Source organism: Chiloscyllium punctatum, chromosome 20 (assembly GCF_047496795.1).
Source record: "Chiloscyllium punctatum isolate Juve2018m chromosome 20, sChiPun1.3, whole genome shotgun sequence".
Lineage (NCBI taxonomy): Eukaryota > Metazoa > Chordata > Chondrichthyes > Orectolobiformes > Hemiscylliidae > Chiloscyllium > Chiloscyllium punctatum.
In genome coordinates this window covers 31,384,931-31,406,036 of record NC_092758.1, presented here as the reverse complement: position 1 = coordinate 31,406,036, position 21,106 = coordinate 31,384,931, and the positions used below count along the sequence as shown (strand labels likewise).

At 38.2% G+C, this 21,106-nt stretch overlaps 1 protein-coding gene across 6 annotated transcripts in view; it reads right to left on the bottom strand.

Annotated features, from left to right (window-relative positions):
* LOC140492005 (long-chain-fatty-acid--CoA ligase 6-like) overlaps positions 1 to 21,106 on the bottom strand; it is a 170,563-nt gene that overhangs the window by 57,924 nt on the left and 91,533 nt on the right. For all 6 annotated transcript variants that reach the window (XM_072590591.1, XM_072590590.1, XM_072590592.1 and 3 more), the window contains 6 exons: positions 20,975 to 21,076; positions 20,741 to 20,840; positions 16,712 to 16,890; positions 12,189 to 12,221; positions 11,941 to 11,992; positions 5,103 to 5,176 (listed from right to left, as the gene is read on the bottom strand). In XM_072590591.1, coding sequence (XP_072446692.1) covers positions 5,103 to 5,176; positions 11,941 to 11,992; positions 12,189 to 12,221; positions 16,712 to 16,890; positions 20,741 to 20,840; positions 20,975 to 21,076 — 540 coding nt within the window. The remainder of the gene's footprint in view (positions 1 to 5,102; positions 5,177 to 11,940; positions 11,993 to 12,188; positions 12,222 to 16,711; positions 16,891 to 20,740; positions 20,841 to 20,974; positions 21,077 to 21,106) is intronic.

The window sequence follows — 21,106 nt, the reverse complement described above, 5'->3', positions numbered from 1 at the left end:
TGTACCCTCTTTCTTCAGGGTTTTTGGGCCCAGTATCACTCCTTGCTGAGAAGGCCATGGAGATGATTACTTTCTGGACTAAGCAAAGTTTTTATAGAGTAAGACACTATGAACCCTGATTTAATGAGGATTGTAAGGGAGTTTGCTGGCATACCTAAAAATGAAAACAACAACCTGATGAATCTATAATACGTGTATACTAAATAGTGGAAGTAGCACACAGAAATAAATAATTTTTCAACCAATGGATCGTCAAAAGATTAAGTTGCCGTAGTCTTATCAGATCATAGGGCTGTTCTCTCATTAGAGGGAGGTGACTGGTGGTGGTTTAACTAGAGGGTCACCACGCCTCAGGTGAGGGGAGAGTTTGAGAAGGAGTGTTGTCGTGTTAACCTCAGTCAATGCAGGAACTGAACCTGTGCTGTCGGCAGCACTCTGAATCACAAATCACAACTGAGCAACAACTAACATGAGATGAGGGCTCAAAATAATGATGCGGTCCAGCTCGAGTATAAAAACAAAGGTGGAAGAATCTGTAATGATTTAAATCAGAAGATCTAAACGGATGATTTATCATAGGTCTGCAGCACCAAAGATGCCAGCCTTCTTCCAATTCATTCCATGTGATGTAACAAAATGGTGAAAAGGTGCTGGATACAACAAAGACTCTGACAACATCCCAGCAATAGTCTTGAAGATTTGTGCTACAGAATTAGCCATGCCATTGGACAGGCTGATCCACTGCAGCTACCACACTGGCAAGTGCCCAGTGTGGAAATTTGCCAAGAATTGCCTTGTCCACAAAAAGGAAAAATCCATTCTTTCAACTGCCATCCCATCAGCCTCCTCTTGATCATCAGACAAGTGGAAGGTACCATTGACAGGGCTGGCAAGCAGCATTAACTCAGCCATGAATTGCTCACGGATGCTCAGTTTGGTTTCTGCAGGGGCATTTGGCTCTTGACCTCATTACAGGCTTGATTCAAAAAATCACCAAATAAAAAAAAATTATTGCGTTTCAGAAGCAAGGTGAAAGTGACTGTCCTTGATATGAAGACAGCATTTGACTGAGTATGGTACCAATGACCCCAAGTCAATTATCTCAATTCCACAACATTGATGTAGGGATCCTTCATTTTTTTTTGTTTAATTAACCGGTTGAGAGAGGTTATAAACAGCTCTTCTGGAGCAGGAGGGACTCGAACCTGGGCCACCTGGCTGTTAAGCTTTTCAGGGTAGTATCCAGTGAAATGTTGGTGGTATGTCCTGCTTCTCTATTTACAGGTCTTGGTTTCTTAAGGTGGGTGATGTCGTTTCTGGTTCTTTTTTTCAAGGGAAGGTAGATAGGGTCTAAATCGATAGCTTGTTAATTTCAATGCTTTAGTAAATTATTCCCTCAAATAAAACAGGATTAGAAGGAGGAATAGAAGTCATATGGCTTTAAGAAAGGGAGGAATTTGGAAGAGGAAGAGGAGAAGTACTCTAAGCAGCAAATCATATCCACTCCAGGCATTCAGGAAGTAATTCTCTTAACTGGACATCAGCAAAGGACAAATGTGAAATACTTGCATTTTAATCCTCACTGACATTTCTGTTGTAACTTTAACATTACCAGATGATGATGGAGTTGACCATAACGCGCAGGCTGGAGTGGGAAAGTTTAGTGATAGCTTGCAGTATGCAGATCACTCCATGATAGGGCCAGTCACCAAGGTTCTCCACTTAATGAGAGTTAATTGTTTTTTTCTTATCCTTGGATTTGCAGGCTTTGCCATGGTGCAGGATGCCACTGAATGTGCACACATGTTTGATGGTGCTACATGTCAACTCTACCCTATTCTTGGATTCCATGCCCTCGAAATCTAGCTGGTGGGTGACCATTTGTGTCAAAACATGCTCAATATCCAGTCATTGTGTATCAGTTCACTATGCCTCTAAATTTCTGTTACATACTTCACAACTTTGCCATGATGAACTGATAGTTTTTCCCATCAGCTATATATAGCTGGGGAGCAGAAGCATGAGAAGGAAGAGGAGGACAGGGAGAGGCAAAAGGGTGTTGATAATCCGCACTGAACGTCTGATGACAGAAATATCAAGCCTTGCACCAGGCTCAAGGTCTACAGGTCAGCAGTGTTATCCATCTTTCTGTATGTAGAGACATGGACAACATATGGCAGACAATTCAATTCCTGGGGAAACATCGCCAGTAAAATCCAATGGCAGGATTGATGCTCCAGTAGCTGTGTCCTCTCTCAGCTCTCTCCAGGTTGACACCCCCAGTATCAAGGCACTGATTAATGTTAAGCAGCTTCACTGAGTGGGCCACACCACCTGATAAAACACAACCTCCTACTTTGAGCTTTGAAACAGCAAGCACATAACCGGAGGGCAAAGGAAATTCTTCAAGAACATTCTCAAAGCCCCCCTTAAAAAAAAAGCTATATTCCTACCAACTCATGGCTGCCGCTGCCCAATCTAGAGAAGCAGCATCTGTGAAGAGGCCAATTGTCTCTGAAATGCCCAGGTAGAGGTCAAATACAACCAATGGAAGGAGCGTGTGAAAACTCAAGCATCCATCCCCAATCTGCCTCTTCAAACACCACCTTTCCAATCAGTGGCTGGGTTTGCAGATCTGACACTGGACTGTTTAGTTACCTTAAGACCCACAAGCCTCAAATGGAAAAAGATCACCTTCAGTCCTGAGGGACTGCTTAAGAAGATGATCTGCTTGGCCATAATGCTGAAATAAAAGACATCAAAAATAAATGTTCAAAACCATATTTATAAACAGATCATTTCATTTTCCTAAAGAAGTCTACTATTCACCCTCCTGTATTCCATAAGTGTTTACCTTTAATGTACTTTTGTCTGTCCTCGTACTACTATGCAATGCCACCCCACTGGCTGCAAGGGACATGCTGGACAACACTGACATCTAGTGGAGAAAACTGCAGTCAGCCTTTGAGCTTGCCCACAAATAGAAGGCCCAGATTTAGACTGTGTCACAGACGTTAGCTTGGCTGGGCTGAGGGGCAACTGCAAAGGCTCTGAAGAGTGATAGTGGGGTGAGGACAATGGTTATCATTAGGAGAGAGGACACAGAAGGTTTAGGTAATTTGGAGCCATAGTCATTTTCCTCAACAATCCAAGTAATATGTTAAATAAAACACTACTGATCTGTTGACACACTGCATATGCATTTGCAAACTCAAATTCACAACTAGGTCTATGCCATTTTGTTCTACAAATGACAGGGCAGAAAAGTAAGTGTGGAGTACCAAAACTGTCTGAGTGTAGTTACAGTCACAGTTGAATGGCACAAGATATCAAATGTGCATAAGATTTGCAGCAGTCCAAAATATGTGCATGTGTCCTGGAGCATATGGAAGTGGCCCCCTGGGGGAACACGACATCTTTGATAAACCTACCAGCCCACTCTCTCATTTTTGTTGCATTTTTCCAACATGAGTCAAGGCCAATTTCCTCCAGACAACCTGCTCCAATCATCACATACCTCCCCTCTAAGACAAGTAATACATTCCAGGAAACAGCACTATTGGGCCAATGCTGATGCCTTGTAGCCTTGAACCACACACAAGTTGACACTGGCTGCAACCAATCATCCAAATAAGCGCACAGCATAAAATAGTAGGCCAGTGGCATTATAATAAAACGTGTGTAGATCAATTACATACTATGATCTTCAAACTTGATTTCAGGGATTATCTGATGCAGACAGCATAGAGACTCAGTGGTTAGCATTGCTGTCACAGTGCCAGGACCCAGGTTCAATTCCAGTCTTGGGTAACTGTATGTGTGGAGTTTGCATGTTCTCCCGGTGTCTGCGTGGATTTCCATCAGGTGTTCAGATTTCCTTCCACGGTCCAAAAACGTGCAGGTTAGACAAATCGGCAATGGAAAGTGCCAGGTTACAGGAAAAGGGTGGGATCTTGGTCTGGGTGAGATGCTCTTCAGCGGGTTGGTCCAGACTTGATGGGGTTAATGGCCTCTTTCTACATTGTAGGGATTCTACGATTTCTACTTTGAAGCCAATGGAATACTTAAAGCTAGCTTTTTCCAAAATGACAGATCACACATTGTTCGAAAAATGAAAGTCAATATTGTATTTCTCTGACTAACTAAATTCACTAATTACACTAACTTTACTGCTGTTTTTATCAAATGTATCTCAATAACATGCCTGACAACAATGGAAACAATAAAGTGGAGATCATCAGATGCTATCAAGAAAGAGACTTAATTAGTCATAGGCATTACTGCAACAGCTACAGTGATTCACAATTTCCTTATTCAGGATTTTACATAAATGCACACAGAAATCACTGGTGATATAACAGCATTTCTTGAATCATACATAGTCCAAACCTTCACAACCCTGAATATTTAATAACATGTTAGCACACTGTATTTAACAGCCAAAAACTGAAGTTGCACTACTGTTTCTACAAAGGTCCAAAGTTGAATCATACTGCCAGATGATGGCTCAAAGAGGCTTGATTAACCCCATGTAGATCAGGAGCTGGATGGGCATACTTCACCTATATACCCTCATGGTTGAAAGCAAAGAGCAAGAAATCTTGGGAAAATCTCTTTCAACAAAAAAGATATTAAACCTTTCAAGAGGGATTTTCCTCCATTAATATCAAGCGAAGGGAATTAACATTTTCCAAGGGTAGCACGGACTTTTAAACTTTGGGTTATTTTTATTTCAAACCAGTTGCTGTCATAATATTTTGATGGTCTGAATTATTGACGCCATCACCAGAAAATAAATCATCAGGATAAATAAAATCAATATGTGGTGAATTTTAATTCTCTCTCAAGATGGATTCCCTAATTGCAGTGTTTGTCATTTAATAAAAACAATTTGACATATTCACAATACAAAAGAAAAGGAGGTTCCAAAATCAATTAAAATTATTTGTCAAATTAAAGTTTGAATTAATAAGATAAACAAGTTGTGTAACTTCAATTTTATACAATGATAGCAGAGTAATAGCGCCTGAAAATAATACTTCTGACAGGATTAGTTGTGTGTCATTTTACTTATAGTCTAATAGTCATGTGCACATATTCACCTCTGTAACTTTCAAAAAGCCTGAAAAATCAGCTACCACATTTCCGTGTGTGAGCATGGCACCCTTAGGATTTCCTGAAAGGAAAAATTATATTGTGAGCAGTTATTATTTTAACCAAGTAGAAAATATATTTTAAAAACTGACAAATGTAAAATAAGAGAGGAGATTGAGACTTTAAACAAACACATATCTAGGATCGGAATGCGTCCACCTCAGGGTATTAAAATAAGTAGATAAGAAAGTTATACGCGCTTTAGTAATGATCTTCCAAAATTCTCTGCCTTCAGGAATTATTCCCTCAGATTGGAAAACTGCCAACATCATTCCATTGATTGAGGTGGTCAGGGAAGTGACTAAAATCTATTAAGGATTTGAACAAATCTGAATTGATCAGATAGCCAACATAGATTTATATAAAGCAAGTCATATCTAATTAACAGAGTTGAATGTTTTGGAAAAGTTACTAATGTGGTACTTGAGGCTGTTTATTCAACATTAATTGAAATGAAGCTCCAAACAAGGAAAAATAGAAGTGCATAGATTTTGAGGCATACTTTTCACCGAGAGACACAATGCAGAGAATAAGGATAACAGTTACATATTCAATTGCAGGATATGATTACAGGTATTCCCTGAGATATCAAGTTTTCTATATATTTTAGGTTGATGTAGTTAAAAGGAACAGAGAGCCTCATAACCAGAATGTTATAATGAGATGTTCAACAATTTAATATGTTAGATAAACTAATTTTTCTGATCACACAAACCAGAAATAAAAAGGGCCACAAAACATAAAACTGGAGCTCACCCATTTGGGATGATTTCAGGAAGCACTTCTTTACAAAAAGGTTATTGGAAATCTGGAACTCTTTCCCACAAAAAGCTGAAGTTAGGTCAATTGGAAAGGTGAGAACAGACTGACAGATTTTTGTAAGGCGTCTTCAAATCTAGAATGAGAGGCCATAGGTTTTAGGATAAGGGGTAGTAAAATTAAAACAGAGAGGAGGAGAAATTACTTCTCTTGACTGGTCATGAATCTGTGGAATTCACTATCCCAGAGTGTGATGTACACCTGAACATCAAGTTAGTTTGAGGAGATAGACAGATTTTTAATTAATAATAGTTTGAATGGTTATGGAGAGCAGGCAGGGAAGTGGAATTGAGGCAAAGATGAGATCACCATGATTGCATTAAATAGCGGAGCAGGCTCAAGGAACTGAATTGTCTACTCCTGTTCCTAGTTCTAAATCTAATCAGTCTCAACCACTCTGAAAAAGCATATGGAAAAAGCACAAGATGGAAGGAAAAGATTCACACCCAATATACCTTTGCATAACACCCCATTTTCAAGTACTAATTCAGTATTAAACCCAGGACAATGTTGCTTGTGAACGTGACATTAAATTATGATCAGGTTATATTGTAATCCATACTCATTGGGAATTGGAGATTTTTAAAAACTCAAGAGCAAAATAAGAATATTATTTTATAAATTGTGGCAGGACTAATCTTAGGTTGTAAGGGATGAAAGAATGTTCCAGCCATACAATAGAAACATGATTGTACGAAATAATTAATAGGGTTAGATAAGGTAATGGTTCCAAAAGAGTGAAATGTTGAAGTTGGATTTGTTCCACTCAGTTTGACAATGTAACAGTCTCTGGGTGGAGAATCAGGCAGACTTGCACAAGGTCAGACTGGGGACATGTGTCATCCCTGGCTCCTAATACTTGTAATTATGCCTAACTAGCAAACTTTAATTGTGCCTTTAAACTTTTTTAATCAATCACACTTCATTGTGGAAGACAAGTGTTGCTTCTTCTTGTATCTCTCTAGTGGGGGTATCCGCTATCAGTGATAATTAGACAGGTCCTTAGACTCAGCATTAAAAAGGAATACGTGGGGCAGAAAACTAGCCTAAGCACAGCCCACTTGAGGTTGGTACCAAGAGCCCGATATAACTTGGTGGGCACCACTGCTAAAATATATCAAGGTCATAAAAATGGAAAGAATCCATTTGATCCAGGAAAATAAAAATCAGAGAGAAAGAGCATATATCAATTTAAGAACATTACTACTTTAATAAAAATAGACAGTTCATCAGTAGCTAAAACGCAAAAAAAAAGCAACAGTCAGCAGCACCTCTGGCAGCAGCAACAGAACAAAAGCAACACTCCAGAAGACTGTCTTCATCTCAGAGCTGACAAGAAGCTCAAGGAAAACAGTGTGGGCTAGAAAAAAAAAAAGAGTAAATGCTCGTCTCTGAAGACAGAGAGCAAATGGGTACTCCCAGTATAAAGGTTAAAGATTCCAGAGTGCAAGGGAAAAAAGTACTTTGCAAAAAAGGAGCAAAAGACTATGCTGGAAATGTAAGAATTGAAAACTTCAAAACAAGTACCGTCACAATGGGGAGTAGGCCCTACAAGACACCGCTACAGTAGGCATAGCATGGGCTAGAGAATTAACTTATGTTCAATCTAATGTATCAGAAAAGCAGGGGAAATTACTTAAGGGGGCATAAAGGAAAATTTAAAAGATTTGAAATGTCGGACAGAAGACATGACATGAATTTGAAGGCTTATACACTATTTAAGTAGCAATTTTGATGTTAAGATTTAGCAAAGCTGCAGCCAGGAGTTCATTTTAAAAATTGTGCAAGGAGATATTCTCTGGGTTTTGGGCTGTGAAAGGTGGGGGGTCATCTGTAAAATAAAAATGGGAAACCTCGAGCTTGGTGACAAAAGGGAGAAACATATTCCAGAAGGCAGAAAAACCACCATTTAGATAATTAAAAATGTAGGAAAACTTCAGTTATCAGTACAAAGATACAATATTACAGCTTAATAGCTTTAAAGCTTTATTGAAAGAATATTCAACTGTTTTACTATAAAATAGAATTCAAAAGCTTGCAGAAAAAAACATACTCTGCAATATAGTGGAGTTGAAATGTCTGAAGAAATATTAAGATCATTTAAGCATCATCGATTAATGGAAGAATACACGCTTTAAGACGGCAGATTAAAAACATTATCAAGATGTTATTGATTTCAAATAATTTTAAAAGGAATAAATCAATAAATAAAGGCAATGAGAAGAAATGGAAAGAGAAACAACTCTACCAAAAATATTTAATGTTGAGAATGCATCGAACAAAACATAAGATTGACGATCTTGGAGAAAATGATTCTTGCAGATGTAAAATTGTTTCAAAATTAAACATTAAACATCATGCTAATTGAATCCATCATTGTATCCAGTTTGTCCGGATTGGATAATGTTATAAATTACCAAAATTTGAGAAACCACAGAAACATGTGATATTTTAAAAGGCATTAACAATTACCTCAGCCTAAGAACAATGAAAATTCTTGAACAAGCAATATTTAAGAGTTAAGTTTCCATGGGAAAGCGAGAGATAATTTAGAAAAGGTACCCACATTAGACAATATTCCACCATTAGACAGAGCATTCCGAGAGACCACTGGTAATGTATTCAAACAGACTTTCATAAAGCTTGATTATGTCAATGGACATTATGTTAATTCTAAGCTTCATAAGGGATGATTGTCACTATCCTGTCGGGTCAGGCATCATGGCTGAAGAAACAGAAGTTCCAGTCCTGAAAATGAAACCAAGTCTTCCACATAGAATAACCCTAAAGATTAAAAGGTATTCTACAAGTAACTCTGCAACACAAACAGCATAAATGCAAAATAAGGAGGATGCTGGAACTCTGAAATAAAAACAGAGAAGGTACTAGAGAATCTCATCAGCATCTGGCAGAATTTGTAGAGGGAGAAATACAGTTAACATTTCAAAGTTAGATAGAAACCTTAACTGTTTCTCTGTTCATATATGCTACTAGACCTAGCTGAGTTTGTCCAGCACTTTTTTTTTAGAAATTTATAAAATAGTTTAAAATGCTCATGATTCATATCAACACTCCTCGCTAATAAGCCCGCATTCATTTCTTGACCTCAACATCCTTACGGTACAAGGAGGAGTTTGACTGGTTCCCTGAGAACAACTGGTTCAGATGCAAACCGTTGCCAACCGACTCGTCAAAGAGCAGCTGATAGGTGATTTGACTGGGCTATGTAGGCTCATGCTGGATCTCAGAAAGAAGAACCTATTGAGATTACCTACGTTCACATGTGAGAGTTATCTCATACTACCTGCACAGGTCAGTCATAGATTTACACAACTGTTGGAAACATTTTCCATTTCTATCATCACAGAATAATATGTCAATCTATTGTCAAAGGAGAATAGTCAGTGACAGCGACAGGAATTCTGCTGAGCGGACAGCAATCTCCCAGTAAAACAACTGAGTATGCTTCAGCATCGAGTTCACCAGAAAGACAAGAGAGGCCAAACAAAGTCACCCAATCTAATTCAAATAGGATGGTACATACTTCAATTCAGATGTATTCACAGATTGGTGAGTCAAGATTTACTTGAACAAAATGGAGATGTATCTTCATGGAAGCTATACTAAATCAGGGCAGGACTAATACACTTAATGGTAAGATCCTGGGGAGTGTTGCTGAACAAACATCCTGGAGGGCAGGTTCATTGTTTCTTGAAAGTGGAGTCACAGGTAAATAAGACAGTGAAGGCAGCTTGCCTTTATGGGTCAATGCATTGACTATAGGAGTCGAGATGCCATGTTGAGACTGTACAGGACATTGTTTAGGCCACTTTTGCAATACTTCATGCAATTCTGCTCTTCCTGCTTTAGGAAAGATGCTGCAAAACTTGAAAGGGTTTAGAAAATATTCACAAGGATATTGCCAGGGTTAGAGCATTTGAGCTGTAGGGAAGAGGCTGAATAGGCTGAGCTTGCTATCCCTGGAACATCGGAGGCTGAGGGGTCGACCTTATAGAGGTTTACAAATCATGAGGAGCATGAATAGGGTGAATAGACAAGGTCCTTTCCTGGGGTGGGGTGGGGTGTGGGGAGACTCAGCCTGAAAAGGAGGACCAGTGGCAGTGAACTATCCAACCAAAACCTACCAGCAATTAGTTCCAAGAGCTTAAAACAACTAACACAATGGATTCTATCAAGGCTTAAGTTCTTTAATCTTGGCTGCTGTTTTGGGGGAGAAACAAAATCAATGGGGACTGTCTCGACATATTGTATTGCTTTTTAAATACAGAAAATGGTTAATTATCAATATATACTACAACATACTTGTAGCAGTGTGTCAGCCCTCTGCTACACGTGCAAAATAATTACACTGAGGATTACAATAATTATTTATACCCTATTATGCTATGTTTGACTCTTCAACCTTTTTGTGTTTTCAGTTTCTGGTTCTTAGCCAATGCCAAATATATCCCTGGAACAGGCATAGAAATCTGATCTCTCAGCCCTGCAGCATTTGTAATAATTGCTTGCTTGCAGCTCTCTAGTTAATTTCCGAAAGGAATAGCCAGAAATCTCAGCAGTCTTTTTCCTTTCTTTTCAGCTTGGAAACTGAGTATCTTCTTGGCACTGTGAAACTGAATGTCTGCATTTTTGTGCATAATAATAGAGGTTGTATGTTTTCAAAATCAAGACACAAATGAAGATAGGATATTTCAGAAGAAAACTTTTTAGGTGGTTTAAATAATCAATAATCAGACTTTCAGATGTGTATGACTGTAGAACATGGAGACTTTCTGGAATTGTTGAAACATATATTGATATAATAGGCTACAGTGAACATCAGGGCTCTAGCAAATGGCTTGCTTGCCATTCAATTCTATTGGGATGGGGAATTTAAAACTGTTTTGCAATGCTACCCAAATGAGTTTATTCACTGAAGGCTTTAAAAAAAAATTAACTGTGAATATTTGGCGATGACATAAGCATTGTGCACATATTAAAAATTCATGATTCTAGACTGCACAAGAGACTCTTTTAACCATGTTAAAGTATTGATCTTGAGAGTAGATGTGTCAGCAAGATTCTTTACACATCATTGCAGGAAGACCCGATTACTGCAGTGGTAGAGAACAGATCCTACTTTGCTCAGCAAATACTATGAGAAAGTGGAGGACTACAGATGCTTGAGCCTCAGTCAAAAAAAGTGTGGCATTGGAAAAAAACACATCAGGTCAGGCAGCATCCGGAGAGCAGGAGAATCGACATTCCTGATGAAGAGCTTATGCCGAAATCGTCGATTCTCCTGATCCTCGGATACTGCCTGACCTGCTGTGCTCTTCCACTGCCACACGTTTCAACTCAGCAAATACTATAGAAAGTAGCAAAGTGAAAATTAACTTTGAAATAAAAGCCATTTTATTTAAAAAAAAGGGGAAGATTTCTTCATTTGCAACTATACATTCATCTATGTATTTAAGAAACTGATGTAAGAGTATGGAGTCCTAAATCAAGACGAAATAGGAACGCTAGTGAATATAGGTGGTCTTAGACCAATGAAGAAGTGCGATCTGTGTTACTGATTGAAAAGAATCATGGATTCAAAATGAAAGAGATGCAAACCCCAGACAATAACTAAAGTGATCCACAGCCTGCTGAGAAACACAGACTATCCCCAAACCAACATCACTCAAACTTCACTAAAATCTCATTAATGTTTGAAAGAACCTACTGTGCACTAATTGATTGCCATATTTCCTTACACACACAGTGGCAATGATTCATTGGTTACACAGTACTGTGTGGCATCCTGATACACACACACACACACAAATAATTTCTTCTGATCAGTAATTGTGAACAGGGTTCCTTGTAAGGTACACATGGAGATGGAGATGGGGATACCAAACCTATCATGGTGTTTAATGTTATTAATTAATGCAACTACAAGCATTTCTTGGGGCACGTTACCTGTTGTTCCACTAGTGAAACAGACAATTGATAGGTCCTCAGGGCGTGGAGGCTGAAGGTAGAAAATAAACAAAAATGAAGAATCAAAGACCACAACAACCTTCACAGGTAACAAATTTGTGTTGAAAACTAGAGAATATATGCATTATTACTGGCTGCAATTGGTGTACATTTTCAAATTATTCTTTCTCTAAACATGAATGACATCTCGCTGAAAGAGTGAGAAAGTCAGATATTACTTCACTCACCACTGGAGCTCGCCTGTTCATTTGTCCGAGGTTCTGTAAACAAGGGAAGAAAATAAGCGCAGTAAAAAGGCTTTACATATTTATGGTATAATTTATGTCTTAATTTACACTTGTTTATCAACATGTCTCTGCAAAAATGCTATTCACTTAGTAATCAATTATCAAAAAACACTTTGCACCATTTCAGCCAGTATTCTGGACCTTGCACTGAACACTGCAGATAGGATGCTGCATATTAAATACGAATGGTAAATTATTGATGACACAGAATTCCATGTATATCTTTTTCTAATCAAGTTTTATTGCAGCTGATGAACCACCAGCTCCAACACCACAGATTACTTGTTCCCTTCATATAACTCCGTCAAAAGCTCACTCCATTATCTTCCACAAACATAACAAAAGAAAAATCAAAAATAGGGGCAGGGGTAGACCATTTGATCATCTCACATAATATACTCTTCCTACTCTCTCGCCATATCCTTTGACCTCTTCAGCCCTAAGAACCATATCCATCTCTTTCTTGAAACAGTCAATGTTTTGGCTTCAATTGCTTTCTGTGGTAGAGAAGCGAACAGGCTCACCATCCTGGCTAAAACATTTCTCCTCATCTCAGTCCTACCCAGTATCTTTAGATTGTGAGCCTTTATTCAGGACTCCTGGTCATCAGGAACATCTTTCTGGTGTCTACCATGCTGAGTCCTGTTAGAATTTTATGGATTGCTCAAGGTCCCAATTCATTCTTCTAAACTCCAGTCAATAGAATCCTAACAAATCCAGTCTCTCTTCATCCATCAGTCCTGCCACTCTAGGAATCAGTCTAATAATCCTTTTTGCATTGTCTCCATAGCCAGAATATCCTTCCTCAGATAAGGAGACCAAAACAGTGCATCAAACCATGACGTGTTCCCTGGTTCCACTTGGAGTCCAGTATCTTTGCTCAACCCTCTTAGATAATGACACAGCATAATGTCAGCTATTCTTTAAAAAGCTGATTCGGCGTCATGGAATTAATTGTGAAAGATTTGTAATGGTACAGGTATTTCTATAATCTGTTTAAAGCAAACAAAAATCTACTTTTTATAATACTATTCAGTGTTAGGGGTATTGGCTGGATTCTCTCTTGTTCTAGATGGTTATTGTCTGGTTCTTCTTTGGCATTAAGATGTTACTTATCACTTATCAGCCCCAAGATTGTGTGTTTGCAAATCTTGCTGCATATAAGCTTGGGCTGCTTTAGTATCGGAGGAGTTGCAAATGGTGATGAATGCTGAAATCTATGAACATCCCCAATTCTGACCTTCTAAAGAAGGGAAGGTCAATGATGAAACAGCTGAAGATAGCTGACTCTTAGATACTATCCAAGAAACACCTGTAATAATGCCTTGGGTTGAGACAATTGACCTCCTAAAAGAACTAAGATCATCCTTTTTTTGTGCCAAATATGAATCCAATCAGAGAGAGCCTCCCACCTCTGATTCTCATTGAAATCAATTTTCGTAAAGATTCTTGATGCCATATTTGGTCAAATACTGATTGATGTTAATGGCAGCCACTCTCACCTCACCTCTGGAGTTCAATTTCTTGTCCATGCTTGGACAAAAACTGTAATGGGGTCAAGAATGTAACAGCTCTGGCAGAATCCAAATGGAGCATCAGTGAGCAGCTAATCACTTGACAGAACTTTCAATGGCACCTTCCATCATGTTGCTGATGACTGCGATGACAAGTGAAACTGCCAACACTGTTGAAGAACAGCTAAAGTGGTCAAGAATCTTTCTCAAGGAAGTGGGGATTTAACAAAAAGCAATGCCAGGCATTTCAGCATTCCTGTTGACATTAGCCATTGTAGAATTGGAGTTGAATCACTGATTTCTCAAATTATCCCTCATACATTTGGGTGCCTATCAAGTGAGCATCTTGATGGACAGCTCTAATTATTTATTTGAAGAACTATTTCCATTCTACAAAAAGATTAAGAAGTTCAGTGAAATGCTTGTTTGTACAATGACTATTTGGCAGTGAGTTGGAATAGAATACATAATAGGACTATAAATGGACCATGGGCAAGACTGAAGGCATAAAATTGAGCCATGAGAAAATGTTAGACAGCCATGGAGTGGCATTGAAGTATGAGAGGCCACGGCTGTAGTTACAGGGAATTCAGCTGCATGGGTTGGAATGGAAGGTGATGGAGACTGTGGGGAGAGAGTCGGTGAGAGCAGAAAAAATGTTTAAACATAGTACCAGAATCCACAGGCAGACTTTCCATTCAGTGTGCCCTGGGAACCAGCAGCTTCCTCCACTATTTCCAGGTCATCTGCATTGACTCGAATCCATCCCACCCTCCAGACCAAAAATGGGTAGTGCAAGCAGCCATTTTTAAAAGGTCAGGATTGCCGAGCCAGGATTTCTCCCACTTGCTAAATAAAAGTCCGGGCCTAGACTTCACGGTTGTAATCCCAATGTTAGAAAGCAATTTTCCACAAGTCTTCTATGTGACCTCCCAAAGAGAAATTGACAAGTTAGTCACAATTGCTGTCAATAAATGGCATTGTGAAACTCAAAACTCTGCATCATTTTTAAATATATTCAATATAGACAGAATTTTTAACTAGTAAAGGGAAAGAAGGGTTATCAGGAAAAGGTGGGAAAGTGGAGTTTAGCGTTATCAGATCAGCCATGATCTCAATGAGTGTTAGAACAGAGTCTGATGGGCTGAATGGCCTATTTACGCCCCTACTTCCAATGGTCTTAGTTTTTATTTTCAGCATGCCTTTTGCATCTGATCAGCACTGTAAGGAAGTTTGTATTGATTTCACTTATTTGCCCCTTGCATTTCATTCAATTTTAATTAATTTTGTCTTAATCACTTAAAAAAAATGATCACCCAGTTCCTTTCATTTCCTTGGCAGAACCTTTTTAAGTGGAGCTACTTGAACATACCCTCCTGACCTACTTACAAAGGAACTTGAATTAAAAATAGAAAATACTGGAAATAGTCAGCAATGTTCAGTCATGGATCTGAAACTCTTGTTTCCTTCTTTGCAGATGCTGTCAGACCACAGAGTAGATTTAGCTGTCGCTGGTTTCATTTCAGATTTCCAGGATCTGCAATATTTTAAAGTGGGAGCTCTTCATTGTTCAAGCTCATCTTCCGTCTTCTGTTCTATTAGGAGTAATGTCAACACATGAAAAAAGGCAATGTAACTCCAAAATAGAAACAGAAATTGCTGGAGAAACTCAGCAGGCCTGGCAGGATCTGTGGAGAGAAAGCCGAGTCAACATTTTGGACCCAGAGACCCTTCATCAGAACACCATCCAACTCCAACACACCTATATCCATGGTTAACAGAAATGACTTGAGGACAGACGACTAATTTGCCAGAGAAAATTCCTACTTTTCTCCCTATTCGACCATCTCCACTTCCCTCCATAGTAAACATACTTCAGAGACAAGCTCATGATTAATACTTCAATAATCTTTTACCAGACAAAAAAAAAAATTCAAACCTACTTTATAGCCTACTGTCACCTTTTAGATTTAACAGAAGTGGACACTTCAAGTGACCAACTCATTTTCAGGTGAAGATAACCTCATTTAAATACTAAATAAAGAGATATTTTTAAGTTGTTATCTCTGTTTCAGCTTTAACACTGGCCAGCCTGGTTTCTTGGCGATCAGCCAATCCAGCAGCTAAAGGGAAGTGAGAAATGCTGAATGTAAGAGCCAAGTTCCTTTCTATCACTCTGTGGCCCAGGAAGAGCAAGGTCCCTTGTTGGCATCTGGACCTGAAATACCACACAATCTAATACTCTTTTGAAGGCTATGCCGTAACTGTCCCATGATCTTCTCTTTGTATCTTGACTTCCTGATCCCAACCACCCATGACGTTTTGCTTGCAACTATTTTCAGTTTTTTCTTTGGCCTATTATCGCTCTAGGCTCTCCCACAGATGTCCTCTTAAAAACCCCCATTGATCTCCCTCATGAGCCCTCCAACTGAGATAAGATTCAGCTTGATGCCTCAGATCCATGTGCCTGACAGCCAGCTGGCAACTGCAACCTGGAAATCAATTCTAGACTTGGTCATCAAATCCTTCCATTAAATTTGGCATAATCTGAGGGAGACCTGTCCTCCCAGATTCCCCAGTCACTGAACCTGCGACCACCAATCCAGCCCCGGCACTTGCCTGGATTTTCCTGCTCCTCGGCTGCTGCCTGACCTGCATGTTTTTCCAGCACCACTTTAATCTTGACTCTGATCTCCAGCATCTGCAGTACTCACTTTTGCTTGAAATTATTAGCTCTCTATCTCAGTTTGTTCCTCGCAGAATGGGGAATGCAGACTTGAGCCTCCACTTTTCCTTCTACCCAGTTTTAAATCACTAGCCTTTGTTTGGAAACTAGATTAAAATCTAGATTTACAGTCACCAGTGTGATTTAAAGAACCGTGTAATATAGCATACTAGTGTTCAATTGCATCGTAACACCCAACTGGGTCACTGACAATTTTCACATACCTCCACTTCCTTGAGTGCCAGTATTTGCACTCCACAGTCATTTCCCATCTGAACCAAGTCCATGTCAAATGGATCCATAAGGATGACTATCTCCAAGTCTGGAGTCTCCTTCATCTCCACATTCTTCAAAAGAACTTTTGCTTTTTCTACCTTATCACAGATAACTGTGGAAATCTCAGCTTAAAAAGGAGAGATGCATGCATTAGTGACACCTGCATAATGCTGTACCACGACTTTATCAATTGTAAAAATGTACTTTTTTTATAAATAGATTTATTAGCAATTTTTTTAACTTTACAAACATATAAAATTATTGAAAAGTACAATCAATAACAAATATCAGTATAATAAAGAGATCAAAAAACACAAATTACAATACAAGTGCTGTCTACTAAGTACTAACCTACCCTATAATACAAAACAAACCCTAGCACTATGCAAAGCAACACCAATAAATAAGCAAATAACTAAAAGAGCAAAAAAAAAGAAAGAAAATCAAAAGAAGAAAACACAAAAAAACCCACAAAATACGAGACAGCTATGCTTGGCGCAAAGCTCCCAAACAAAGGAACGGGAGCATTGTATAAGTACCCGTATTATCTCAGGAGGCCCCCCTCCAGGGCTCAGGGCTCAACAAATCTAATCATCCTGGTTAAACAAACGCCCAAGGGAATGTGCTCCATAATTAATTTCCGCTATCCCAGCGGATTCTCAGACACCCAGTTCATCAGAATATTCTTCTGTGCACAGTATCCAATAATATTAAATAGTTTCCCCCATGCCTGTCTAAAGATGGTAAATTCAATAGGCCAAAGAGGAGAGATATCGGGTCCACTTTGACTTCAGTCCTCAATACCCTCCCTATCTCTCCTGCCACAGCCCTCCAATAAACATGGAGCCTATGGCATGTCCAGAAGCAATAGGTAAGAGTACCTACACTTATTTTACATTTGGGGCACAGTGAAGATACCCCTTTTTTAAACTTCTCCAGATGGTCCGGTGCCAGATGAGCCCTGTGCAGAACTTTTAACTGCATAGCATGTCCTATTCCAGGATGAGATCTTTCGAGCATTCTCCCACATGTTCTCCCATGTTTCAGAAGATATCTCCAGTCCTAGCCTTTGCTCCCAGACCTCACATAAAAAATGTACTGTTTTAAATAACATGTTTTTGGGACTTGGCAAATCAAAAAAAAATCTAATGTTTCATGGATAAAGAAACCATAGCATGAGGCCTGAATCTGTGCAGAATCTCTGGCAACACAGGAATAAGAGAGGGGTTATTTTAATCTATGATATTCTGAATAATAAAGATTAAGTGCTGCCAAAATTCTATGTAAAAACATGCATATCTAGATTTTAAGTCTGGTCGTTAATATAGTTTCACTCTTACTTATTACAGCCTTGTTTAAAACAAACATTATTTGCATTACGTGTTAAATTTCATGAAAAACATTGGTTGGGAAACAATTTTCAAGGAATCAGAATGCGTCATTTTATCACAGTGATGATTTCCTTCATGGTGTTGTGTTTGAGGAAGAATTGTTTGCTAAAAAAAAAAACAATTTGAGTCAAAAAAGGTGAAATTAATTAATTTTCTTAGAAAGGGGTGAATTATATTTGCAGTATTTAAAAATAATCTTCCTGTTAAAATTCATTCAGCTCACTTCCGTGAAAACAGACCATCAAAACTAACAGATGTAACAAACTAACTGGTGTTTTATAAAGCAGATTGTACTTTCAAAGAATAGTAACTGATAGAGATTAACAACCTTTAACATTAGAAGGCGTGCAACATGTTTTTTTTTGCTATTCTTTCATAGCAGGTGGGTGTCTCTGGCTTGGCCAGCATGTATTACCTAACCCTGATTTCAGACAGGGTAGTTAGGAGTCACTCACATTGCTGTGGGTCTGGACTCTCACGTAATCCAGACCAAGCAAGGATGGCAGTTTCCATCTCTCAATGACTTTAGCCAACCTGATTTTTTTTAAACTACAAGAGTTTCATTAGACTCTTAATTCCAGATTTTTACTGAATCCAAATTCCACCATGGCAGGATTTGAACCCACATCCTAGTACATTTCCTGGGTCTATGAATTGCCGGAAAAACTCAACAGGTCTGGCAGCATCTGTGGACAGAAATCAGAATTAACATTTTAGTAAGAGTCACTAGACCTGAAAAGTTAACTCTGACTTCTTTCCCCAGAGACCTGCTGAGTTTTTCCAGCAATTTCTGCTTTTGTTTCTGATTTCCAGTATCTACAGTTGTTTCAGTAACTTTTTCTCTGGATTAAGAGTCTAGTGATAATACTATTAGGACATTGCCTCCCCAAGATGTTGCATATGTTGTGTCTGTAAAGCTGGAGATATGATTTTTTGATCAGAGGGGAAATGGTACATGATCAACTGAAAAGTGATGAAGGACATCCTTAAGCAAGAGTATTTTTTTGAATATCTGCATTTGTAGAATGTATGAAACATTTCCAGACCAACTGACAAAGCAGGGAAACCACCATTCTAGGAAGCGAATTTTAATCATCTGAAAAATCAAATAATACTTTCAGCAATATATTAGTCTCCAGTCACATGACAATATTTGGTGGTCCAAAAAATGTTAAGGAAGTTATCCGTGAAGGCATTTATATTTCAGTCAGGGTAACAGTTCCATCATATTCTTCACCAAACGTTAGTAGAAATGTGGCATTGACAAAGATGTGAGCTTTATCCAGATTGAGATCAAATTGTAAACATCAGGCCAAAGCAGGGTAAATCAGAGCTGTTTCAAGCATGACAACATATTTCAAGTGAATGTGTAAAACAAAACTGTGTAATATCACTAATGTAATCAATTAGTACACAAAAGAAACATGCAGAAAATCTGATTTACTTTCAGCATAAAAATTGAAGGCAAGAACATAACAAGGCTTGGTACATTGATGAAGCATGACTTGCAGAACCAGAAGAAGCTCTACAATATATCATGGATCAAGTAAAATCTATAAGTTTAAAATAGGGAATATTTATGAACAAAAAGTCAAAACAATGGATTTTAGAAGGAATATATTAGAATAAACTAGAATGAAGACTGAAATGAGTGATATCATACTGAACAAATAAATAGGTTTGTTATTCAGGACAAATTATAACAGGACATGATAGATGTTATGTAGAAGTTAGTAGGATAGATAGTCAGCAGGAATGTTGGAGATAACAGATATGTTAATAACAAGATATGTCAGGCTTGTAACAATGGAAACACCAATAAACTGTTACATTCTATCTATCTACTGTATGCCTTAGAAACCTGGACCATAAGTAAAAATCTATGGAGTAAATTGGAGGGCATTGAAATGTCGATGCTAAGATATAAGCTAAAAATCCCATAAACAAATGATAAGATAAAATTAAGTATCTGAAATTTCAAGAGCAAAAAGAAATCTAAATAATGAGCCCAGTTTACAAAAAAAAAGTCAGTATTTTGACCATTTAATCAGAGTGGAAAAGCCACATAGATCTTTTCCAAAGAGTAGAGTGGAGGACAACAGGAAGAGAGGTCAGCATGGTCATAATTTAACAAAGGGATTCTCAGATGCTTTCCTGTGGGTATGTGAGGATGGCACAATTCAGACAAGAGTAGCATGCAAGGACAGCAGATCTCCTGACAGGAGTAGCCACATGTAGCAGCAGGAATCTTAAATTTATTTTAGATTTCATATACTTTCTAATGCAAATCTCTAATCAGAAAACCGCAAAGTAAAAAGTTAGACAATTTCTTACACAATTCTGATTAATTTATGATGGACACTTCTTTGAGATGTTTTATGAAAATAAGTCAATTAGATTTTCTTTGAGTCTAAATATACAACAGAATAGTTTCTGCTAGTCTTTTTTAGAAGAGGATATTTCAATCAATCAGAGAGAATCTTTACTTTTAACACCCCAGCAATTTAAGGATCTTTTGATTTCCTCTTTTGACATTTAATTTTAAAAAGTGGTATGTAATTTTCAAAAGCACGTTGTTCCTTTTACCTGTGTTAATTATGTAGCGGATGGCTTCAGGTCCAAGTGTGTCATAAAGTGGCACTATCACCATGGAGTAGGTGTAGCATGCCAGTTCAGCAATAATCCACTGGATGGAAAGTTGCATTTATAAAATAAAGGAAAATAACAAGATAAAAATACTTCATATATTCATATAAACATCACAGAAAATTTCTTTTTTTGTAAGGATATTTATAAATAGTTGTTGTAACCAATTCTTACCTCAGGTCTGTTCTGTGCAAAAACACCAATGAACTGGTCTGGAGAGGACCTGCAGTTTTTTTGGAGCAGTCCAGATCCCAAGTTCTCAGCTCGGTTTGCAACCTGTGACAAAAAAAAAGTATTTGTGGTAAT